Source organism: Sinohyriopsis cumingii, chromosome 5 (genome assembly GCF_028554795.1).
Source record: "Sinohyriopsis cumingii isolate HCF-2022 chromosome 5, ASM2855479v2, whole genome shotgun sequence".
In the NCBI taxonomy this organism is placed as follows: Eukaryota; Metazoa; Mollusca; class Bivalvia; order Unionida; family Unionidae; genus Sinohyriopsis; species Sinohyriopsis cumingii.
The window spans coordinates 115,351,889-115,373,756 of NC_142965.1; the positions used below are offsets into that span (position 1 = coordinate 115,351,889).

The 21,868-nt window shown below is 35.4% G+C and overlaps 1 protein-coding gene across 2 annotated transcripts; it reads right to left on the reverse strand.

The window, feature by feature from the left end:
* Positions 1-1,476: 1,476 nt before the first annotated feature.
* LOC149800026 (uncharacterized) lies at positions 1,477-16,051 on the reverse strand. Of its 2 annotated transcripts, none has more exons than XM_089959545.1 (5): positions 15,780-16,051; positions 11,640-12,775; positions 10,043-10,970; positions 8,498-8,636; positions 1,477-5,432 (listed from the first exon to the last, which is right to left on the reverse strand). In XM_089959545.1, the coding sequence occupies exons 2-5, from the start codon at positions 12,554-12,556 to the stop codon at positions 5,119-5,121; spliced, it is 2,298 nt and encodes a 765-aa protein (XP_089815671.1). In that variant the 5' UTR covers positions 12,557-12,775; positions 15,780-16,051; the 3' UTR covers positions 1,477-5,118. The 2 variants fall into 2 exon arrangements, with proteins under 2 accessions (XP_089815671.1, XP_089815672.1); XM_089959546.1 differs by lacking the exon at positions 15,780-16,051 and adding an exon at positions 15,660-15,755.
* Between the last annotated feature and the right edge of the window lie 5,817 nt (positions 16,052-21,868).

The window sequence follows — 21,868 nt, forward strand, 5'->3', positions numbered from 1 at the left end:
TACCTTACCGCAGCTGTCTGTGGTAAATACAGATATATGTATTGTTATTTCCTGATGTGATGAAAGGGGTTTCACTCTGATCAAAATATATCTATATTACCTTTCGCCACTTTCCAAATGTATGCATTACTGGCCATGTTATATTGTCATGTTTCCAGTTCCAATTCTTGTTTTACTGAAAGTTCTAAATGAAACGAAATAGTATGGGCCTGATGTTATACCAACTGATAATACATTTCTATGAGTGCAAGATAGACCAATTCGTTTGTAACTCTTAAGTGCTGGTATTCTTGAATGATAAGACTTTCATAATAGCTCATCTGGCAACCACATTGGATTTAAAATTGGGACCATGTTAATGTAGGACAAACTGGATAACATTAAAATACGTTTGGTAATGAATCTTTGCCAGTATAACTATTTAATCAGAAGAATTAATTACAAGATTTTCGATATGTTCATTCTGGGAGCTATGTTAGATGCTTACAGGGCACCGATGTAATTTAGGACTAGTTAGTTTTAATTGGTCAAAACTCTAGGTTGATATGAGCGTAGACAGGAGGAGTGGATACAACAAGATTTCCAATATGGATGCCATGATGTCATGGTAACCATTGTGGATGTCAGATAGCCATCATTTTCACTGAGTACCAACTAGACATCAAATAAATCGTCTGGCAAAATCCAATGTCGATATGAGTTTCGACTGAGAATTTGTTGGCTTTGTTTTATATTGTACGGCACAGAAAAATAAGTAGGCTACTTAGTGTTGAGGAAATTGAAGTATCCTGTCATGCCCAGGAACATACCATAGTCGCTGACCCAGGCGGGTCCAGTGCTAGGACTCCAAACTGCACCCTTGCTCGACAGTGAGTCAACTCTGCAAACAAATGAGCCACTACTGTTCTCTTTCATCTAGGATGAGTAGCTATAACATTCTTTAGTTGATTATTGTAGTGGCCATATTGAGTGTCATGTCGGCACAATTTCGTTTAAAGCCAGCTTGAAACATACAAATGTCTTAAAGAGAAATCCCCATTTTGATATGAATTTCCCTTCAAGAGTTGTACCATTTCCAAGATTGCTGCTTTGGTGGCTATATTTGATTTCCGTTTGGCACCATCACCATGTAGCATTAACTGGACACCAAAAGACGTGTTTTATTGAAAACCAAAGTTTATATAACCACCCATTCAGGCGTAGAGACAACACAACTTTCAAGATGGTTGATGTGCTGGCCATATTGGATGTCTGAGCAACATTATTTGCAAGCAGACATTGAAATAAATTTGTGCTTAAATGTTCATGGTAAACCTCATATTTGTTTAGGAGGTGTAACGATAACAAGATTGCGATCATGAATGGATGTTTAGCGGATGACGGAAGGACATACGACATGCCATCCCATAATCTCTAATCTCTATTTGTTGCATGATTGTATTATCAGCAGAGCTAAATGAAAATGAACATAGACCCTTTATGGACAATGTACCAATCTTTATTTACAGGGTGACAAAGATCGACATTTACCACAAAACGTTTCAATCCTTAAAACTAATTATATTTAAAATACACATCATCCTGCCCTAATTTATCATACAAGGGAAAAGAGCACACATGCAAAAAATAAATTGTAAGGAAACCTTCTCAAATATCTTGGAAGCAAGAAAACTGATTGTGCACCCTCTCATCCAAACTATTTTAGAACACACATTGGCCTCATGGTTTAAGACCATTGTGTTGCAGTTTATTGTACAATGATTTGTTAATATAACATATCCAGGTTTCAAGTCTAATAACTAACTGACCAGTACTAGTACCTAATTTTAGAGAAACAACTGCTACCGATAATGCATCTTACAGAGTACCAGGAGACTGAGTATTTCCATAACCGATTAGTACAGCTGGTCCTTGTCAAAATTACATTTTACAGTTATCCTCAGTGATAATTAGACAGGATATTTCAAACATTCTGCCTACTATTGACACACTACGATATCAGTTGGCAAATATTGGGCTGGTCGGGTGTTTTCAATTTAACTTTCTTCCAATGTTGTTAATTGAGTATGTTATGAAAACATACTTTTTGTATCTTCGTTTATATTTGATGGCACTTCAGCATTATTTGTTCAATAATGGCAGGCTCCTATGAAAGCTAGCAAATTCTGTGCAGCAGCTAGCATGTTACATCCCGTCATTTGCACAAATTTCAGAGCTTTTATTGCCAGAATGATGTTTCTAAAATGTAGTATTTGATCAATATGTGCAGGGCAGTTTCTGACAAGAAGTCATTCAAGTAAAAATAGTAGTTGTTGTTGGGTTATGGGGTGGTTTCCATTATTAGTAACGGTGGCCATAATTTAAATCACTGTGGCATCATTTGTGTAGACTTGAAAGGGCTTTCTGCCAGGCAGCTGTCTCACAAATGTTATCAAATTCTCTTTGACTGTTCTCTTTTCCATGTTTAAGAAATGGGGCCAAATTTGATAGCAGATCAACATTCTTTATACGAACTTGATTGCCGGTTACATATGGATGCCGTCTGCCAAATTCAATAAAAACCGGTCATATGGTTTCTGATACGTTTTACTTAGGAACGTTCGATGCATGTAAAAGACACGCCTGACGCAGATCCATGCCCTGTGCTAATTCGCAGGTAACTTAAAACTCGACATTATCAAACGTTTCATTATGGGGTTGGAAAATGTCTGACAGAACGACAAGGTGATATTAAAACATGCCAGATGTTTAAATGAGAGTACCGTTTGATATCAATTATTCTTTGAAATATTGCGTAAATAAGTGTTCTGTAAAATTACTATGGATATTTGTATGCGATCAAGCGAATCTGAAATTGAGCACTAAAATTTCCACGATGTAAGTTAAGTAAAAACAAACATCCTATCAGAATGAAACATTGTCCGTATCCAAAAACTGTGATCTTGGTAATTGAGAGTTTTAACAAACTTTACACTCTGATGAGCGTATGTTTTTTTTTTCTCTGCAAATATCTCGAAATCACAATAAAAGTCTGTTGCGATGCACTGAAAAAATAATTGTGATAAATTGATACACGTTAAAGACAACAAAAGGTCACATTGAATATAGTGGTTGTCAATGCAAGCGAAACAATAATTAATTCATGTGTCTTGTATTAAAAGACACATGTTAGGATACATTCAAGCCATTTGTTGCTGAACGGAGTTTCTATTTTGGATGCCGTTTGTTGGATTGTATGCATGGGATGCTACTATGCTTTTATGGAACACATTTGTTATGATATGGCAAAACAGTCTTGCAAGGAAAGTTGTTCTCTCTCTCTCTCTCTCTCTCTCTCTCTCATTAAATACATATTACAACCTGACTGGAGATGTTTAACCTATCATATGTAGGTTTTCCACCTGTTCACTCCGGAAACCTGATCCTTGGTACAATATGCTCCCCAAGCAAGACTCTATCATGCATTAAGGTATATTGCTACCAAGGCTAATCAAAGTTGACTACGCTACGCTAGCCACAGCTGATTTGAGAAGTCAGGTACGTGTACTAAAATTGTTTCTACCAAGATTAAGCATTACACTACATCCATGTGTACCTTCATAGTTTAAATCAGTATTCCAATATTACAGTGTATATATTTAGCCTCCTGTCTCTCTTTTGTTATAACAAACTAGAATATGGTTTTACCTTAATCATTTCGAAGACGCTCACAAGATATACATGTCGCTATTTTGTACAACCACTGAACCTATAGCTATCGCCAACCCTTTTTTAAAATACCAACATAGTTTGTATGAATGATGCAAAATCACGTTTGTGAAACCGTCACTTTTACACGATCATCTTCACAGTTATTCAGAGTGATAATAGGTTTAATGCCTTGTTTTTATTTGTCGAACGTTGACGACAACATTAAATACGTTGGTTTGATATACATTGAAATCAGACACCATTACATAAATGCTTTAATGCAGTATATCACTCATATGTGCTTCGTTGTTATGATATAATCCTAAAAAATAAAGAATACTATCGTAAAGTACCTTTCCAGAAAAGGAATCTGCCCTTACAGTAGACACATTAAATCATATCCTGTATTTTTGATGAAGACGCTATAGTAGCAAATCATAGAATTAACACCCCTGACGCCATTTGCGATCAAACCGCACTAGAGAATAAGTTCAAAATAGGTTTTCCTCCAAGACACACTCTTGCTAAAGGTGTCAACCCAAACAAACGTTTAGTAATATTTCTCTCCATGTTTGATTACGGATTAACCTTAGCTCATCAAATTAGAATGTCAGACACGCAACCAAAATGGTACCAATTTGAATCTTACCATCCGATACGTTCCTTTAGGATACTGTGTTCCTCCAATAGCCTAAGAACATGGTTTTGGTTATTAGCAAATTTAGCCAAACGTGACACAACCATTCCTCAGAAGAAGACAAGTACACTTTCAACCCACGTGGCTAATGAAGCCACATTGTTACTAGTTTAGATATCTCACATATGTGTTTAATAAAACAATGTAAAAGACACATTTGCTAACAAGTTTGATCCGCATTGACAAACAGACACCAAACAGCACAAGCTAAATACAGCCGTGCCATAGGCTTATTTGGTTTTATGGCTATCTAAAATGGGGATATGATTGTTCAGTACATTTTAATATCTGAAATCGTAAATTGTTAGCATATACTGGATACACTGACCCATGGTTTGAGATTTCATTCACTCTCAACAAAGTAGACAGATGAATTCCTGAATATAGAAGATAAATATTCTCATCAAAAGAGTATTAACACTGGAAACATTTATATCATTATTTGCAAAATTGTCACACCCTTTGTGACCCTAGCCAAATTAATTATACCTTATCACATTATATATATATATATATATATATATATATATATATATATATATATATATATATATATATATATATATATATATAATCAAAACTCATTTCTGATTGTGTGTTCCTCTCACGAAATCATGATAACAAATACAATTTATCAATGAAATTTTATCAATTACAAAAAAGGTATTGCGCACGTGACCACTAAGACAAGATTTAATATCAATTGTCCACTTTCATATATATATTGAATGTCATGTTTCATAGACACCACTTTCACAGCTCTCGGCATTAAAAGACTGACTAGCATCGAATATGTCACAAAAGGCTTGTCCTAGAACCTGCCGCTGGTTGAGAGTGCTGGGCCGCTGGTAAACACGATTGATTTGCAACCGGTTTGACTTCAGGAGGTATAGGTAAATGATTCGTACCAGTATCTGACACACGAACATCAGGCAAGTAAACATCAGTAGGATATAAACTGTATTGAAAAGAATACTGCGCAGCAAGGTCACAAGGGGTGATAACTGCGATGATACATAATCTGTGAATACTCTCTCTTGAAATCCTTAAACGAGAAATATGTAACGAAGATTATCACCATAATAAAAAAGAAGGACGTTCTGTTGCCTACTTTATAAAACTAATTTAGAAATAATACAGATAAATATACTCAAAGACGTTCCACTCAATTAGAGGTACGTTGTGAAAGATCCACCTTCTATTAAATTTATTAACAAAGTTATTCCAGCGGTTAAAGCATGGAAGATGGCATCCTTTGACATTATTTTCCACATGTACGATCAATAATTTTACAATCAGTTTTATTGTCATCTGGTGAAATGTTCATATTCTTCAAAAAGGTTCTTACTGACTGTGTAAAAACAGAGGTGCAACAGTTCGCATTTCGGATAAACAACACGTTCAGATGAGTCTCAGATAACTAAGCTAGGTGATATCTGCTAAATAGCTAAATGCAACAACAGTTGACTAATAAATCTAGATTAGAAGGCTGCTTTCTATGTAAATTCCTTTCAATACAGTTGATAGGGTATACCACTGTTATAATAACTTCGAATTTTCTCATTCTTTTTGTGATTCATATTTATTGACACGTCAACATCTTTTAAGACAGTTAAACGAGGACCCTTTCTGCGACAGCTGTTTACATTTTGTTTAGAAAGAAACACGTTAAGTTGTTTTCTATATTCCACAATAAGACCATATTTAATGATGGATCGGTATAATTGTAATGAATGTGAAATAACATTTCTACAAAAGAGGTACACAAGTTAGCACATCCTGTGAATGCTTCTGCTCACTATTTTGGTCGAAAATTATTGTAATTTGTTAATGTTTTTTTAATAATGGCAATAATACTCCAGGAAGTATTAAAGTTCATTTGTAAAATCGGAATGACCTTTTCGTCAAGATGGATTTTTGCAGAATTTGGTGACATTATGATAATCATGTTAGAGAAGTCATGAAAAGCTTTTACATGTTTAGTAATGGTGATGATATTTGATGGCATATTTGTATCAAATGAACAGATCTTAAAGCCCCTTCTGCTAACAAATGATTTGTGTTTGGTCAAATTCCGTCGAGTAGGTCTTGAGAAGTAGTTTGTAGTTTTGAGTTTGCAGAAGGCAGATCAGAATAACGTTTTTATATTTGAAAGCCCTTTGTATCAGAAATCTGAAAACGTTGGTGAAATTATGCTTTGCAATCTCTGCGAACAAGTGCTCAAAGATGTTCTACTTTTAGTAATGGTGCCGCTTTATGTCAACATGCATTCTGTCATTAGTTGTACAAAACGGAACGGGTTAATGGCAGAAATGTTCCGTCAAAGTTGGATATGTTCTGTTCAATACTTCTTTTTATTTCTTATTTTACATAATCGTCGTACAGTTCGTGGAGGATAAAACGTTAGGACAATTTTTATCAAATCTAATAAAAAATTTGTGACCGTATCTTTTCTCGTTAGTAACGGCAGTCACATTTTATGGCACACTATATTCTTCGATATCAACTGAAAGCTGTTGAAGCCAACACACATTTAGCTAAATTTGGTTGAAATTCGTCAGGTAGTTTTCTCGAAGAAATTTGACATAGGAAACGTGGATGTACATACGTGGCACATGCTGCATGCCTGCCAAATCATATTAAAAGCCCACGTGTATTTACAGCGAGGTTAGCTGAAATAAGCCCGAGGCACTTGCATGGGACTGACTCTCTACTGCCGCAAAGTAATTTTCAGGAATTCAAGATAAACTATGACTTCGTCTCGACTGATGCGTGTTGAAATAATCTCACATTTTCTTGAGCAATAAGAGTTTCAAATTAGTCGCTATCTTGGCCATACTGGATGTAAGACTGCAACCATTTTCATATTTGACAAACTTGATACCATTAGACGAAGTTGGGTGCTAAACAGAATGCCAGCATTTCCATCCAATCAGGAGAATTAGGGACAAAAAAAGGTTTTGATATCTTATATGTGTCAGCCATGTGATATGTCTTTATTGGCACCGTTTTTATTTATGACCAAGAAGATATAATAGATCTGTTAAACCCGTATGTCATTATGACCATCAATTTTAGAGGAGCAATTATAATATGATTTTCAGTATGACGAATATGGTGGAGATATTCGATGACGGTTGCGCATAGTTTTCAATACATTTGAACCAGATACCATAAACGGTGTTCTGGAGAAAACCCACAATAGACGTGATTTACTATTTAGGAGAAATAATGAAAATAATAATTTCAAGATGGTTATTATAGTTGCCATGATTGAGGTCAAATCGGTACTTATTTTCATTTAGGAAAAGCTAGGTATCATACAGATTTTCCTGGTGAAAACCACATGTCAATATGACTTATAGTGTCAGGAAAAGTAGCTACAACACGATTATTAATATTTCTGCAATTGTGGCTATAACAGCTGTCAGATCAGCACTGTTTTCAGGTAGGACCAACAAGACTTCATAAGCCTTAGTGAAAACTCCGTGGTGATATGACCATGCATTTATTAGGAGTTAGTGATACGATTTTCAATAATTTAGATTGTGGTAACCATAAAAGACGTCCAAGTAGCACCGTGTCCAGTTGGGACTAATTAAACATTGAGATGGATGTATTGTAAAGTTGTATGACAAAAGTCCAAGTAGTTAAGGAGGTTTTGCGATAGGAACCTTGTACTAATGGAAGGACAAATGATGGACCACGGACAATAGTTCGTCTATTCAAAAACTAAAATGCCCAATATACCTGAAACGTTGTCTGAAAAATATCTTGATTTTGATTTGTAACTTTCAGAAATGTGAACGTTTGTGGCACATTTCATCTAAATGGCCGAGTGGTCTAAAGCGCTCTCCGTTACGGATCACTGCCATCTCACCTCTGTCTGATTGGGTTCGAGTCTTGGATGTGGGAAAGCTTACCAGTAGCTTCTCGAGGGTCGGTGGTTCTTTCCGGGGATTTCCAGGGTTCTTCCTCCACAATTAATACTGGCCGCCATGTATAGCCTATCTTGTGCCGAAAATGGTATTAAAACCTACAACAACAACAACAATCATCTAAATATCTATAGCTTTTTCAGGTTGACATGAAACATCGAACACAATTTACCTGAATAATATTGAGGCTGTATGGATAACAGTTGGCAGTTAGTGAGAACGAATGTCGTTGTGTCAACAGGAAATCTATCACAGGTGTTGTCTCTGCCCAGGCTGCACAAGCTTGAAACTATTCTCTTTAATGTATTTGTCTGAAAGAATTTAACTTGAATGATAAATAAGAAGTTATATGACTGACCAGTGCATTGTAACCATAACTTCATATATCTGAGATCAGTAGAAAACAAACACCGTAACACTGTAGCAAATGGATTTCTGTGATGTGTGCAATGCTACGTTCGTTGATCAATGTCTGGAGTACTAATGTCCCTCTTTACCAATCGGTTATGTGTGCTGTCATCAGTTTATGTTTTTACATTACGCTACAGTCAAATGTTTTATGTAAACTACTTCTTAAAGTGACCTTTGTCTTATTTCGGCCGGAATCTTTGGTACAGAGTGTATTGACAAACCAGATGGATATGCGAGATTTGCTAAAGAACTTACAAGACGGTCATGTCGTCATAAACCTGAATTTTGAAGATTTTCAAAGTAAAACCTTTTGAAAAGAAGGCCTTATAAACATTCGAATGCCAAGATGATCATAAAGCACAGACTATTTAACTGGTAGGTAAATGTTGTAATTTACCACGACCTACCCCATCCGGGATGCATTTAATTGATAACAGAGAATAATCAAATTATTAATTTTATTATTGTTATTACAGACAATTTGTAAATTTGGTAAACCAGCGCATTGTTTTATAGTTAATAGTAATATGTATCCATCTCTGCACCTACAACCCCCTCCCAGGGGTTGGATTCAAATATACGAGATGTGTCTGGCTAATCAACAAATCATCGAAAGTCAATCTCAGTAGTGATTGCCTTGCTGTAATGAATTTTGAAACGTACAAAAAGGGGAGGGATGTAAAATCCATTTATAATGATAAACATGAAGCTGCATGTTTCTTTTGGTAATAAGAGTTCTCTTGTTTAATTCATATACAAACATAGTGTTCATCAACGTGTGCAGTTACTAGATTTAAATACAAGAAAGCTTATTACCATAACTCTCAGCATACCTTCAGCGTTGGAGACGATATGCTTCCAGTTTCGTAACATTAAGCTATTGTAAGCCATACATTTATGTGATTGGAGATCTGGGTCTATCCTGTAGGCAGTGTGAGACTTGGAATTATGTAATGGCATAACAGAAATTAGTCTTAGACTTGGCTATATGTGATGTCAGAGAATTATTCTGAGACCTGCCATTATGTGATGGCAGCTCTATAGGCAGTTTGAGACTGACATTGTTTACTGCGCGAATATTGGTAATTTATCGAAATTTCACCTTGATTTTCATATTTGAAGACCAGATTTCTCCGCTATAGGAACATAATTGAAATTAGGAACAATAACGTCAAAAGTACGAAAAGTAAACTTAGAATTGGGAAACGTATAAGATATTTTGGATTGGGATCGTGTCCAAATACCTGGTCCGGATGAACACTAGAAAAAAAAGCTCTAATTATGCATTAGTAACATTGACACTCACCTGTTCAGTCAAAAATCCCTGTATCAGGTAGTTTATGGACTCCAGATCCTTGTCTAAATCTCTCTGATACTCTCTCAGAAACCTGTTCAGATGATCACAATACTGAACTATTACAGAACTGGTCATTCTGTTTTGACTTCTCAAGATATTTAACATAGTTTCAGTATCTGTCAGAAATGAAGCCGTCTCCAAAGTGACAAGTTCATCGGTTGCTTTGGTTATAAAACAAAGAAATAGAAAGAAGGCACATAACAGTGTAAATTTCCAGAAAAACCGAGAAATTAAAAGTCTGTAGAGACATGTTGTATATTTTTGCAAACGTTCTATCAAATTCATTGCTGCTCCATAGGACGTCTTCTTGACAGTGGATGTCTTTGGTGTCACACTCTGTTTTTGAGACCACATTTCATGTAAAACGTCCTCTTTAGACTTTGGTGAAGTTTGACAATATAAAAAGTACAGTTCAGGCTTCTCGCCCCAAAAACCCTCCATTTTTTTGTTATAAAATTGATACAGATCTTCACTTGTATCATCAGTCTTTTCGTAGCCACTTCCAGTCAGAATAAAGTGAATTTTTCTTGTAATAGAGTCTGTAGGTATACTGTCCCTAACCCCTTTCTTGAACTTCTGCAAGCATTTCAAGGCCCAAAAGAAACGTTTAGCCAAAATAAAAATGTCTAGAAAAACAAACACCCCAATAACGACGGGGTAAAGAATTTGTTTCATGTTATTGGAGATTTTTTCATCTGGTTGTCTAAAGATGTCTGGGAAGTCTGTTTGGTCTTGCCGGATAATATCGAGATCACTCAACTTGGAGTGTGAGATAAATGTAAACCAGCTAATTGATACTGGCCTTGAACCGCTGGCTGAAACAGGAGCACTAGCATGCAAGCGGGATACATCAATTGAAGGCATCATCTTTAGTAATCTATAAATTCGGAGACGAAAATTCACAATGAAACTTAAGATTATATTATTCCCTAATCTGATTCATTATTAGAGCAAAGGGTCCTAACTTTGTATGACATAGAGACTAAATAGATTAAGTAAATGTTTTCCCCATGCACGCAGCCGAAAATTACATTCAAATGTAAATAGCTTTGTACCGAAATTAAAGTCAAACGGACCTTATTTATTATTTGTTTGAGTATGTGATGTTTGCACCGAAGTGTAGCGTTTTCAAAACGTATTTGTTCTAAGTTTGAAAAGACGGAACCATCAGCTTGGCAGCAATAATTTATTTGTCTTTAATTTTCCTTCCGTTTCTGGGATCGATCCTGACTCCCAGTGTGTTAAAGAAAATGTAATGGGTCATTTTAATGCAGATTCATAATGTCCTCCATCTCCATGATCACCTTTGTAATTCCAATATTTATATCACTGACAGTACTTCAGACAAACTGAAATTTCTGTGTTCCTGAAACAATGTGTGAGATCCCAGTATACGACATATGAGATCTCGGTATACATTTAAGAGGTTGTGTGATTTTAGTGTACTTGAGACAATATTTCGGTATACATTCAACAATGGAAAATAGAAATATCCATACAGATCGCATGAAGTTTTAAACTAGGATGTACGAGAACAAATACTTACCTATTCAAAATGTAGTCATTATCGCCCATGACTTCCTTCACTTTATCAATCTCCATCCAGGCCATGAATTCCTCCAGTTCGTCACTGTCCTTGCTTATGTTTTGGCCCTCATCATAAAGCTGCTTCAGGAAAACTTCTCTAGGAAACTTCAGCCAGCCGTTTTCTGCAACTTTTCTCATGTAAGCAGCATAGCTCGTGTGCATCTGGTGCAGATGTTTGGTTAATGTATCACTGATGTCAGTGATAGATTCCACTTTTTGCTTATGATAATGTTCATACATTTTCTGAAAATAATGTTCAATTGTCAACTGGATTGTTCCATTTGGTTGATACATTTCAAAGAGGTTTTGCCTAAGTATTTCTTGTTGCTGTTGGATTGCATCATTGAGGGACTTGTTGAGATAACACGAGCATTCTTCCTGTTGCTCTCGTGTCAGATTAAGGATACGCAATGTTTCCCTTTCTTCATAAATTTTCATGCGCCGCAGTTCACTCTGAATCCAGTTCTGCAGTTTTGCACTTGTATTTGATGCAAGAGTAATATTAGCAACATTATGATTCTGTAGTAGATATAAAACAGCAAACATAGTGGAGAATGTAAATAATAATGCATATATCATATACAGTACGAGTAACACAACTGCAGTCAGCTGTAAGGTTTGTGCCTTATTTACTTTCTTCTGTGTTTTTTCCGTGTTGCCAAGAAATGTTATTGTTGTACCTAGATCAGGTTTTGGTAAAATAATGTCTGTCACAACCTTTATCTTCTTATCACATAAAAAGTAAATTGCTAGAAATGATAGGCTAACAATGATGCTAGAGATGACTATTGCAGCGATTGGTATCCATGGTGACTGGTAATCAAACATGACAGCGGGTTCAATTTTAGCCGTAGGTTCAAGCTGGACTGGTTCCATGATCTAGGCCTGAACCACTTGGTGATTTTTCACAATGTCATTAATCAGGACTACAAGTACAGGGATTTTAACCTGCTGGCCTTCCAGCTACTTCCAGCTGCACATTGATACTGCATTCCACTGTACATATAAACATTACCCCGTATTAGTCCAGTCTGCGATTAGGGCAATTGTCTTCTAGTTCAACCGTCGGGTAACTAGGACAGCTTGTCGGAACACCTACAAAAAACAGAGGAAACATTTCAGTATGTTCATTTTTTCCAACAGACCAACAGTTTAGAAACAATATTATGTAATGTCAGATGCTAACCTGGAAATCCACAAGAGAAATCGTAAATGTATCTAAAAATATTTTGACAGATAGATCCTCAACACCTAAAAAGCTATAATTACAATTAATGTTTCACAATTAACATTTCACAACAAACAAGAGAGAAATCGTGTAATTAAATGTATCACACTGATGATTACTGGCAATACAATTGATCATTTAAATAAACCACAGCCTCATCTGTATCCCATCCTTGCTCTATGATAGCAAGGAGGATACTGAAGAAAAAAAAAGCATATCACGACCGGAGAATGATATGCCATCCACATGTTAAAAGGTTCTTTATTTTGATGACATTAATTTTTGTATAGAATTTTTTAAAACTTATCTTCGGTCCCATCGACCTTGATATATTTGACCCGAAATATACAGGACTTTTAAAAATCCTAATGCAAACCATCCCCACAGTTTGGTCCAGGACTATAATTCAGAACTTATGTTATCGGGCGAAATCATTTGTTTCAGTCATAATGACCTTTACCCTTGTTCCTAGCATCAACAGACTTCTTTGTTACTTCAAAACTGTAGTTGATGTTTGTGATGTAGAGCTTTTGTCAATGTGCTAATTTAGTTTTTGTAACCTTGACTTTAAACCTTCTGCCCCGAATTTGACTTTTACATTAACGAACATATAATATATTCAACGCATTTGGTAACCATTGATGGTGGAGCGCTCAAGAAATTGTGCCGATATCATCTTTTTGAAGCGACTTTTATCTGAGACCATTTGGTCACTGACGTGGCCGGTTTTTTTGTAACCCAAAGAGTAATATATCTACAAAGTGCGGCAAGTGTAGAAGGTAGAGAACGCAAGATACTGTGCCTAGAAAATGAGGCTTTCAGTTACAGTGACCTTGACAATTAAGCTTTTGATCCCAAAAACGATAGGGGTTTTCCTTACCCCCAAACAATGACCATTGGCAAATTTTGGTAACTGTAGTTGGTGCAAACAAAGTTGGCAGCGGACGGACAGGAAACATCATAACAGGATGCTCTCTGACGTTTTGCAAGCGAATAATAAATGAATAACAGTTCTGAACAGTTTAAAGGGAGATAACAACGATTAGTTAAAATCGTATCTTCTAATGATGAACATAATAAGTATTTACTATCCTAACAATCCAATAAATTTGTAAGAACAGTTGGGTACAGTTGGTTAAGAACTCCCCATAGGTAATTGTCATAATATTGATTCTGAGAAGCTCACACGAGATATAACATAGTTTTTTCTGTACATTTTAACAGGTGAGAATTCATAGCCGTTCCTGCGAGCTTTCACATAGATAAAATCTGCTCATATGAGACAACTTTCTCAGATAAGCTAAACATCTAGCTTTGAAAACTTACACGAGCTAGACTGCTCCAATGACCTTTTAGTTAGAGCGTCCGCTTCGGATGTGGAACGTGTCGGATTCCCCGGCCGAGTCATACCAAAGACATTAAAGATGGTACTAGCAGCTGCCTTGCTTGGCGCAAAGCATTACCAGGTTAGTGCTAGGGCTGGTCGGCCTGATGTCAGGATAATGTGACTATGTGGGACATCATGCTACATGTCTGCGGCATGATACCCCAGTGCTAGACTGGGACCTCACTATAAACTGCCTCAGTCCAGGCATTGTAGCGATATGACTGACATGTGTTAAAGCCACGTTAAAATTACAAAAGAAAATCAACACACCCCAACTAACACGAGCAATTGGTAGCTCGTCTGCACATTTTCAGCTAGTAACGTACCAACATAACAAAAGTTATTTTTATAAATAATAATAACATTTTCTTATGCTAATACCTCGAATTAATAAGCAAAGAAAAGAAAGCATCATGGCATATATTTTGTCTGTACAATATCAAACGATTGGTTTCAATAATATGTGAATAAATGGAAGTTCTTTTCTAGAATAATTGCTGATCATGCTAGCAGTACAATCTGGACATGTCCAGCAGACGTGTGGCCAGAATACATTAAACAACTTACGAATGAATCTCTAGAAGATATTGTCACCTCTGTGTCACAATACCAATATATGAAATATACGCAATTTATTTATTTTCAATAACAGTGGGAAAAAGAATCAAACAGTTAATTTGATTTCCATGTTTGATAAGAATTACCAAATACAAACACAAGAAGTATCTCCAGACAATTTTGATATAGCATGAACATTTCTTGATTACAAAGCACTAATATCCAGAATTGTAGAGATTTGTTAAATATGTTGAGTAGCAGACAATAAAGAACAAACTTATTTAAAAATCTATCGTTTGCTCTTTATAATTTCTAACGCTTCATGGATAAAACTTTTACGATACCATATCTGAATATGAATATATGTACTGTATTAAGTAGGTAATATCTTACAAAAGTAAATAAAAATATTTTATTTACTATTAAAGAAAATATATAGTATACTTCTCAATATTTATATGAAAGCTAAATTAACATTTAAGCAATGTGTAAATCTTAATCATTGTCAAAGATACTTTCAAAACAAAACAAAAATAAAACCACGATAATAATGACAGTAATAACCGACATAATTTTCACCACCACCACCATCATCATCATCATCACAAAAATGACCATCATCATTAAATGCCTCGAAAAGATCAACATATACTGACTTATCACATTGCAAAAAGAAACCTTTCATTAGTTCTATATGATCTTCAATTTTATTATGATTATATACAATGAACCCTTTAAATTGTTCATTATTATTATTATTATTATTATTATTATTATTTTAGAAAATTAATTAAAATGAAACATACCAAGTAAGCGCGAGTCAAGTATCACCATTCCAATGTCAAACACTGTAAAGAGGAAAGCAAAATATTGTATGACAGTTTCGAAAATGTAGACAATGTTATGATATTATTCTAGTTACTCACAAAAAAGCGAAGCGTCTGGTCCAAGCGGTATAGCGCGGTTATTGTTCGTGTGCGTCTACGTATTGTTGCAAAACACGTAATGGCTTTATGGCTGCTATTTAGTATACGGCCTAAAGCATAGTATTTGTAAGACACAAGCACTCAACTTGCCAATGACAAGTCAATGTTTGTGTCGTGACGTTTTCTGAAAATCAAGATGTTCTATGCATGTACCACTACAAGCACATGACATGAATACTACAGTGTCATACATTTTAAAATCAAGATATAGCTTTTATCCCATGACTTGATTTCTTGTGAATGAGAATACCTTTTGCAATACACTAAGAGACCAAAATAACTTTATTTTGTGATTGCGCAATTGGTTACGGAGTATCTAACACAATATTGTTCCCGCCTGCGGTTAGAAACGGCTGTAACGCTATTATAACAATATTTGTTTAATGTCTCAAACAGAACCAAATTTCTTTTCAAATTTCAAATTCCTCTCTCTCTCTCTCTCTCTCTCTCACACACACACACACACACACACACACACACACACACACACATTTAATTTGCGTGATTTACAAATCATATTCATTTACGAGATAATTGGAGGAAGGAATAACAGAGGCGAACATGTATGTGGTGAGTCTCTGTAGAATCGACGTATTCCAAAGTGAAATGAGCTGATTGCGGATTCTCTGTGGTGTCCAGTGGCATAGCTGGAATCACCGACAATGATATTTAAATCCAAATTCGGGAAGATAATCAAATTTACACCAATGCATTAACTTTTGAAATCCAAAGTGTACGAGAACTATACGGTTATAAACTCCTGAAACTATCGAAATGAAATTCAAAGTGTACGAGAACTATACGGTTATAAACTCCTGAAACTATCGAAATGAAATTCAACCTCACAAGAAGTAACATATACAATGCAGAGATAACTGAACTAGACAGGAATTACAGAAGCAAATATAAAAGAAGACTAGGATTGAGAGCACATATACAAACTATAATCGACTTCTCGAACTTTCTATTTCAGATTTATAAAACGCCGCTTTTACTTTTTCTTTCTGAGAGTAAATGTATTTGAATCATAAAATGGACATGAGGTATTTTGGGTGGTAGGCTAGATTTATGAATATTTCAATAATATGTGAATAATCTATCTGGCGTGCCTATGTCTTTCTGTAGGCAGTTGGACTGCCGAACAAAAGTCAAAAGGGTAAGTTTGCATACAACCATGACATCAGAGCTGAACAAAATGGGAGGGGGTATTGAGTTTGGTTTGGTGTTTAGCATCACAACATCTCGTGTAATATATTTAGTGCCGATACAAATTGAAGCACAATGCATTGCTTTGCGGCACTGCACGGCGTTGAAGCAAGCTGATCTTTCAGGCATCGGTATATGTTATAAAAGATTAAAGCCCAGTCTGTTTTCTGTACTTCGGATGTATCATTTTGAAACTGGTTCGATGCTCGTTAAGGATTGTACGTATACTGTATTGTTAACAAAGCAAAAAACTTTATGAACATAATTTTAAACAAAATACCATGCAAAGCTATATCTGCATATACACTCTAATATATAACTGGTTTTAGTTAAAGTGCCCTAGTGATATGTCGTTTTATTTGCTAAAAGCTTATGTCATGCACCTGAAAATGGAATTAGAAACGCTTGTGTCTTTATGGGATTGGTTACTTAATATTTCCCTCCAGAATATCAAGCAATGAGTTGAAAAGTCACTGTGTATCTTTCTTTTCGTTTAAAAAGAGTGTTGTAAAGAACTGTCCTCCTCAAAATCGTGACTTTAAAGGGTCATTACCTTTTTAATTCTACAATTACTTACATGTCATTATGCAGTCTGTTGTTTTCGGTGTAAGTGAAATCCGTTCCAAACAAAATAAAACGTGCGTAACGGACTACAGTAGTATTGTCTTATATCAATGGCGATCCTTTCTATTCTTTCTAATAGTTGAATCGAAAAACAACTTTGTTTTCAAATATGATTTGAAAGAACCCCTTTTTTTATAAAAAGGTATTGGAACATCGCCCATACGATTTGGTCTCAAACATATATTGATTGACACTGCTCACTGCCTATCAATACACTTTATTTTACTTTAGATAAGCGGGAATATAGTTGTAAAAATCTGCTATCTCGCGTGAGGTATTGCTCACACCTGACTATGCTTTAGTTGGATAATTATCCCCTTGTATAACATGATCATAAAATGTCAGAGTTAATAGTTTCTCTAAAAATAGCATATTTTTTAAAAATGACATGAAACAACTCACGTCTCAGAATGAAATTGTGAGAAAAGATGACCTTTATATTACAAGAAAAGAAAGAATTCAGTCAAATATATCGCTTTTTCTGACTTTCGGTGGAAGTTGAACTTGATATGTTAGTCCGACATTTGAGAAGGGCTCTCTGTTTGAAAACAATGTAAGGGTACATTATCTTGAATAGACAGCTTCGTGTGTATTATTCGTCATATAAACAGGTCACATTTCCAGGTCACAAGCATGAGTGAAATGGTGTTGGCAAGCATCGTTTCTGCAACCAAGATACCTACTTTACGTGACTGGTTTCAAAGACTTTAAAAGGTCGGTTTACAAGAGTTGCAATGAGTTATAGAACACTCTAAAAATCACTATGTTATGAAAACATGTTGATAAATGTAATGAAGCTACCGTATACATAATAATCATTTTAGAAATATGGAAGATGTTAGAACTTGACACTAACGTCAAACATACTGTAGAAAGTCATATAATTACGATGGGTTAGGCTTTTCGAAGAAGGTGTGATACATCAAAGAAAAATCATAGTACAGTATATGACACATCTGAGGAAATCATAGTGCAGGGTCTGATGCATCAAAGAAAATTCATAGTACAGTATATGACACATCTGAGAAAATCATAGTGCAGCGTATGATGCATCACAAAAAATCATAGTACAGTATATGACACATCTGAGGAAATCATAGTGCAGGGTATGATGCATCACAAAAAATCATAGTATAGGGTATGACACATCACATGGAATAAAATTACAGGGTATGATACATCACAATAAATCAAAATACAGTGTACGAAACATCAAAGGAAATCATGGCAAGGGTATGACATATCCCTAGAAATCATAGCAAGCTTCTCCTGTGCACTGGCACCGGAGTGGTGGCCTAGTGGTTAGAGCGTCCACCTTCTATGCGGGACGTCGCGGGTTCGAAGCCCGGCCGAGTCATACCGAAGACTTGTAAAAATGGTAATAACAGCTGCCTCGCTAGGCTGTCTGCACTAAGAGGTTGGTGCTAGGACTCTTCGGCCTGGTGTCAGGATAATGTGACCGGGTGGGACATCATGCTACATGTCTGCGTCATGATACCTTTCTGCTAGACATCACTACACACTACCACACTGCAGACATCGTAGCGATATGACTGAAATGTTTTTAAAACTACGTTAAAAATCCAAATTGCACACACTCCTTTTCTCTGGACAAAAATGATTAAACTTTCGTGTCATGGTTTATTAATTATCTAAGCTTCTCCATTTATCTGAAAAAGAGTGCCTAGAATTCCATTTTAACTACTTAATAGGCTATCTAAGCTTTGCGCTTTCTATGCACAAGAATAGCTAAAATTCCGTTTCATATTTTACGAACTACGTGCTATCTTTTAGAAAACCAGGTACAAAGTTTGATGCAGTCTATCAACAACAGACGCATTTATGCAAGACTCTAAGTGTTTGAATCAGTATTACATTATAAGTATAACTGAAAATTAGGAGACAGAAATTTAAGGCAGCTGTTAGATACATAATAAAACTCTAACCATTATGGAACAGGAAGTAATTCAGATTTATCATGGTTGAAATGTTATAAAACTAACTTCTGAGGTGTTTTTATAGCCAAGAACACGACGTATATATTTCAGCCACCTTTGAATGAAAATCCGTTTCTTCGCTTCAGCAATATATATATATCTAAGACGCCCTTCATTCACCAATATGGTCCATCTTTTTGCTGCGGCATTATACGTCTATGAAAGTCTTCTTTTCAATGCATGTCTATTTCTTTGTTTCAATGATATAATTCAGACAGCTCTCATTCGCTATGGCGGTCCATCGCATTGCTTCTGCATCATATTTCTATGACAGCCTTTATTTGCAATGCAAGGCCGTTTCTTTACTTCAGTAATATAATGCAGCTTTAGATTCACTATGTCAGTCGATCTCGTTGCTTTGGACTTTGCCATGGGTTAAAATGCAGAAGAAAAGACGTCTTTGAGAGTCTTAATTTTAAGTAACAGTCCCTTTCATTACTATAGCAATTCAACTATAAAATAGTCTCTATTCACACTGCACATTGTCAGTCCATCTCATTGCGTCGTCATAATAGGTCTCCTTCTCTTTGCTTCCGCAAAGTAAGTCCAGAACAAACTTATTTTCTCATTGCCATGACAGTCCATATATTTGCACCGGCATTATAAGCCTATGACTCTCTTCACCTGCAATGCCAGCCCGGTTCTTTGCTGCATCTTTCTTTATCTAACCCTATAAAAACCTTCATGCTCCATTCTAGTCCGTCTCTTTTCTTCTGCATTGTAGCCCATGACAACCTTCATTTTCTATCCCGATCTGTAGTAGATTATGCAAATACAATGTAAAGGTGGAGCATCAATCTTTTGTTTCACGGTGAAAATCCCAAAGCAGACGTCATGCCTAATAATATAGTCACAGATGCGCGGTCATTTGTCATGACAGCGATGTTTACCCCAAGTGGCACATAGGATTTCTGCACAAAATAGATGTACCACACGTCACATAACACATAGTTATATATTCAACACATGTTTTGCTAGCAATCACGGTAATACAGAGGAATAACGTATCCATACTTCTGATATATTAACATTGCTACCATTGTTACAACTATCATATCCTACCAATGAAATTATTCTTCTTACCTCCTCTGATTATTCATTTCTCACATGCAACATGACTCTTTTTAAGACAAAAGTGAATCAGCATTACTCGTTGGACCATAAGAATCGTCGCTGTCATAATATTAAGAACGGCATTGAATTGCCTTTATTGTAAAAAGTTATCTTTACAGGAAATACAGATATGAAAATATTCATATCGTTGTAGATCTTGAAATATCCATCAGGAAACAGAGCGCGAAAATACTTAAAGTGATATTTTTATGAGATAAAGTGGAACTTCCTGAAAAAATTCCAGATAGTTTTAACATTATTTTCATTTATTCTATCGAAACTAGTTTTGTCACAATTGGTTATATTATAAACCTATATTTTATATTTCTAATTTTCTCAAATTATGTATATACTATATAGATTTGAAATTATTTGGATTTTAAAATTTAATGTCGAGCAATCTTTAATGAAATAGATAATTGCTTTATGTTACAAAATCTATAAAAATGGAGCATAATGAGTAGTAATTCATTGATACCGTTTACTGGAATATTCACCTAGCTACATAATCTCAATTCAATCTTTTAGTTACACTTGGTTTAAAAGGTTTGAAATTCAAAGTTAACAGTTTTCTTTCACTATGATATAGACATACAGAAATAAATTTCGGGATGCCTAATAAGTTAAAACTTGAAAAAGATGTGTCCTTTGAAACAAGTACCCTGCTACCTTAATTCAAGTCAAACCTAGAATGAACTATCCTTAGTGCCTTAACTGAAGTAAAAAAATTAATCAACTAACTTGTTTGTCTTAATGCAGTCAAACTGTAAATCCACTACCTTAACCACTTTAACTCATGCCAAATCTTGAATCAACTACCCTTCTAACCGTCATTCAAGACGTTGAGATTTATCAAGTAACATAATTTAGGAATAAAAAGACAATTGTTTCTTTAAAGTGACTGAATACAAAGATCCTAATTGCTTTGAATGTTCACGTCTGTTGATTTTCAATAAGCTCAGTAGGATCAAATGTTAAGGTGCTGTTTTGTTTCGTATTTTATCGAGCTGCTTTTTGCTTTTACACACCTTGAAATTCCTTTGGATATCATATCTTTCTTTATTTAACCGTGTCATTGATTGTATCGTC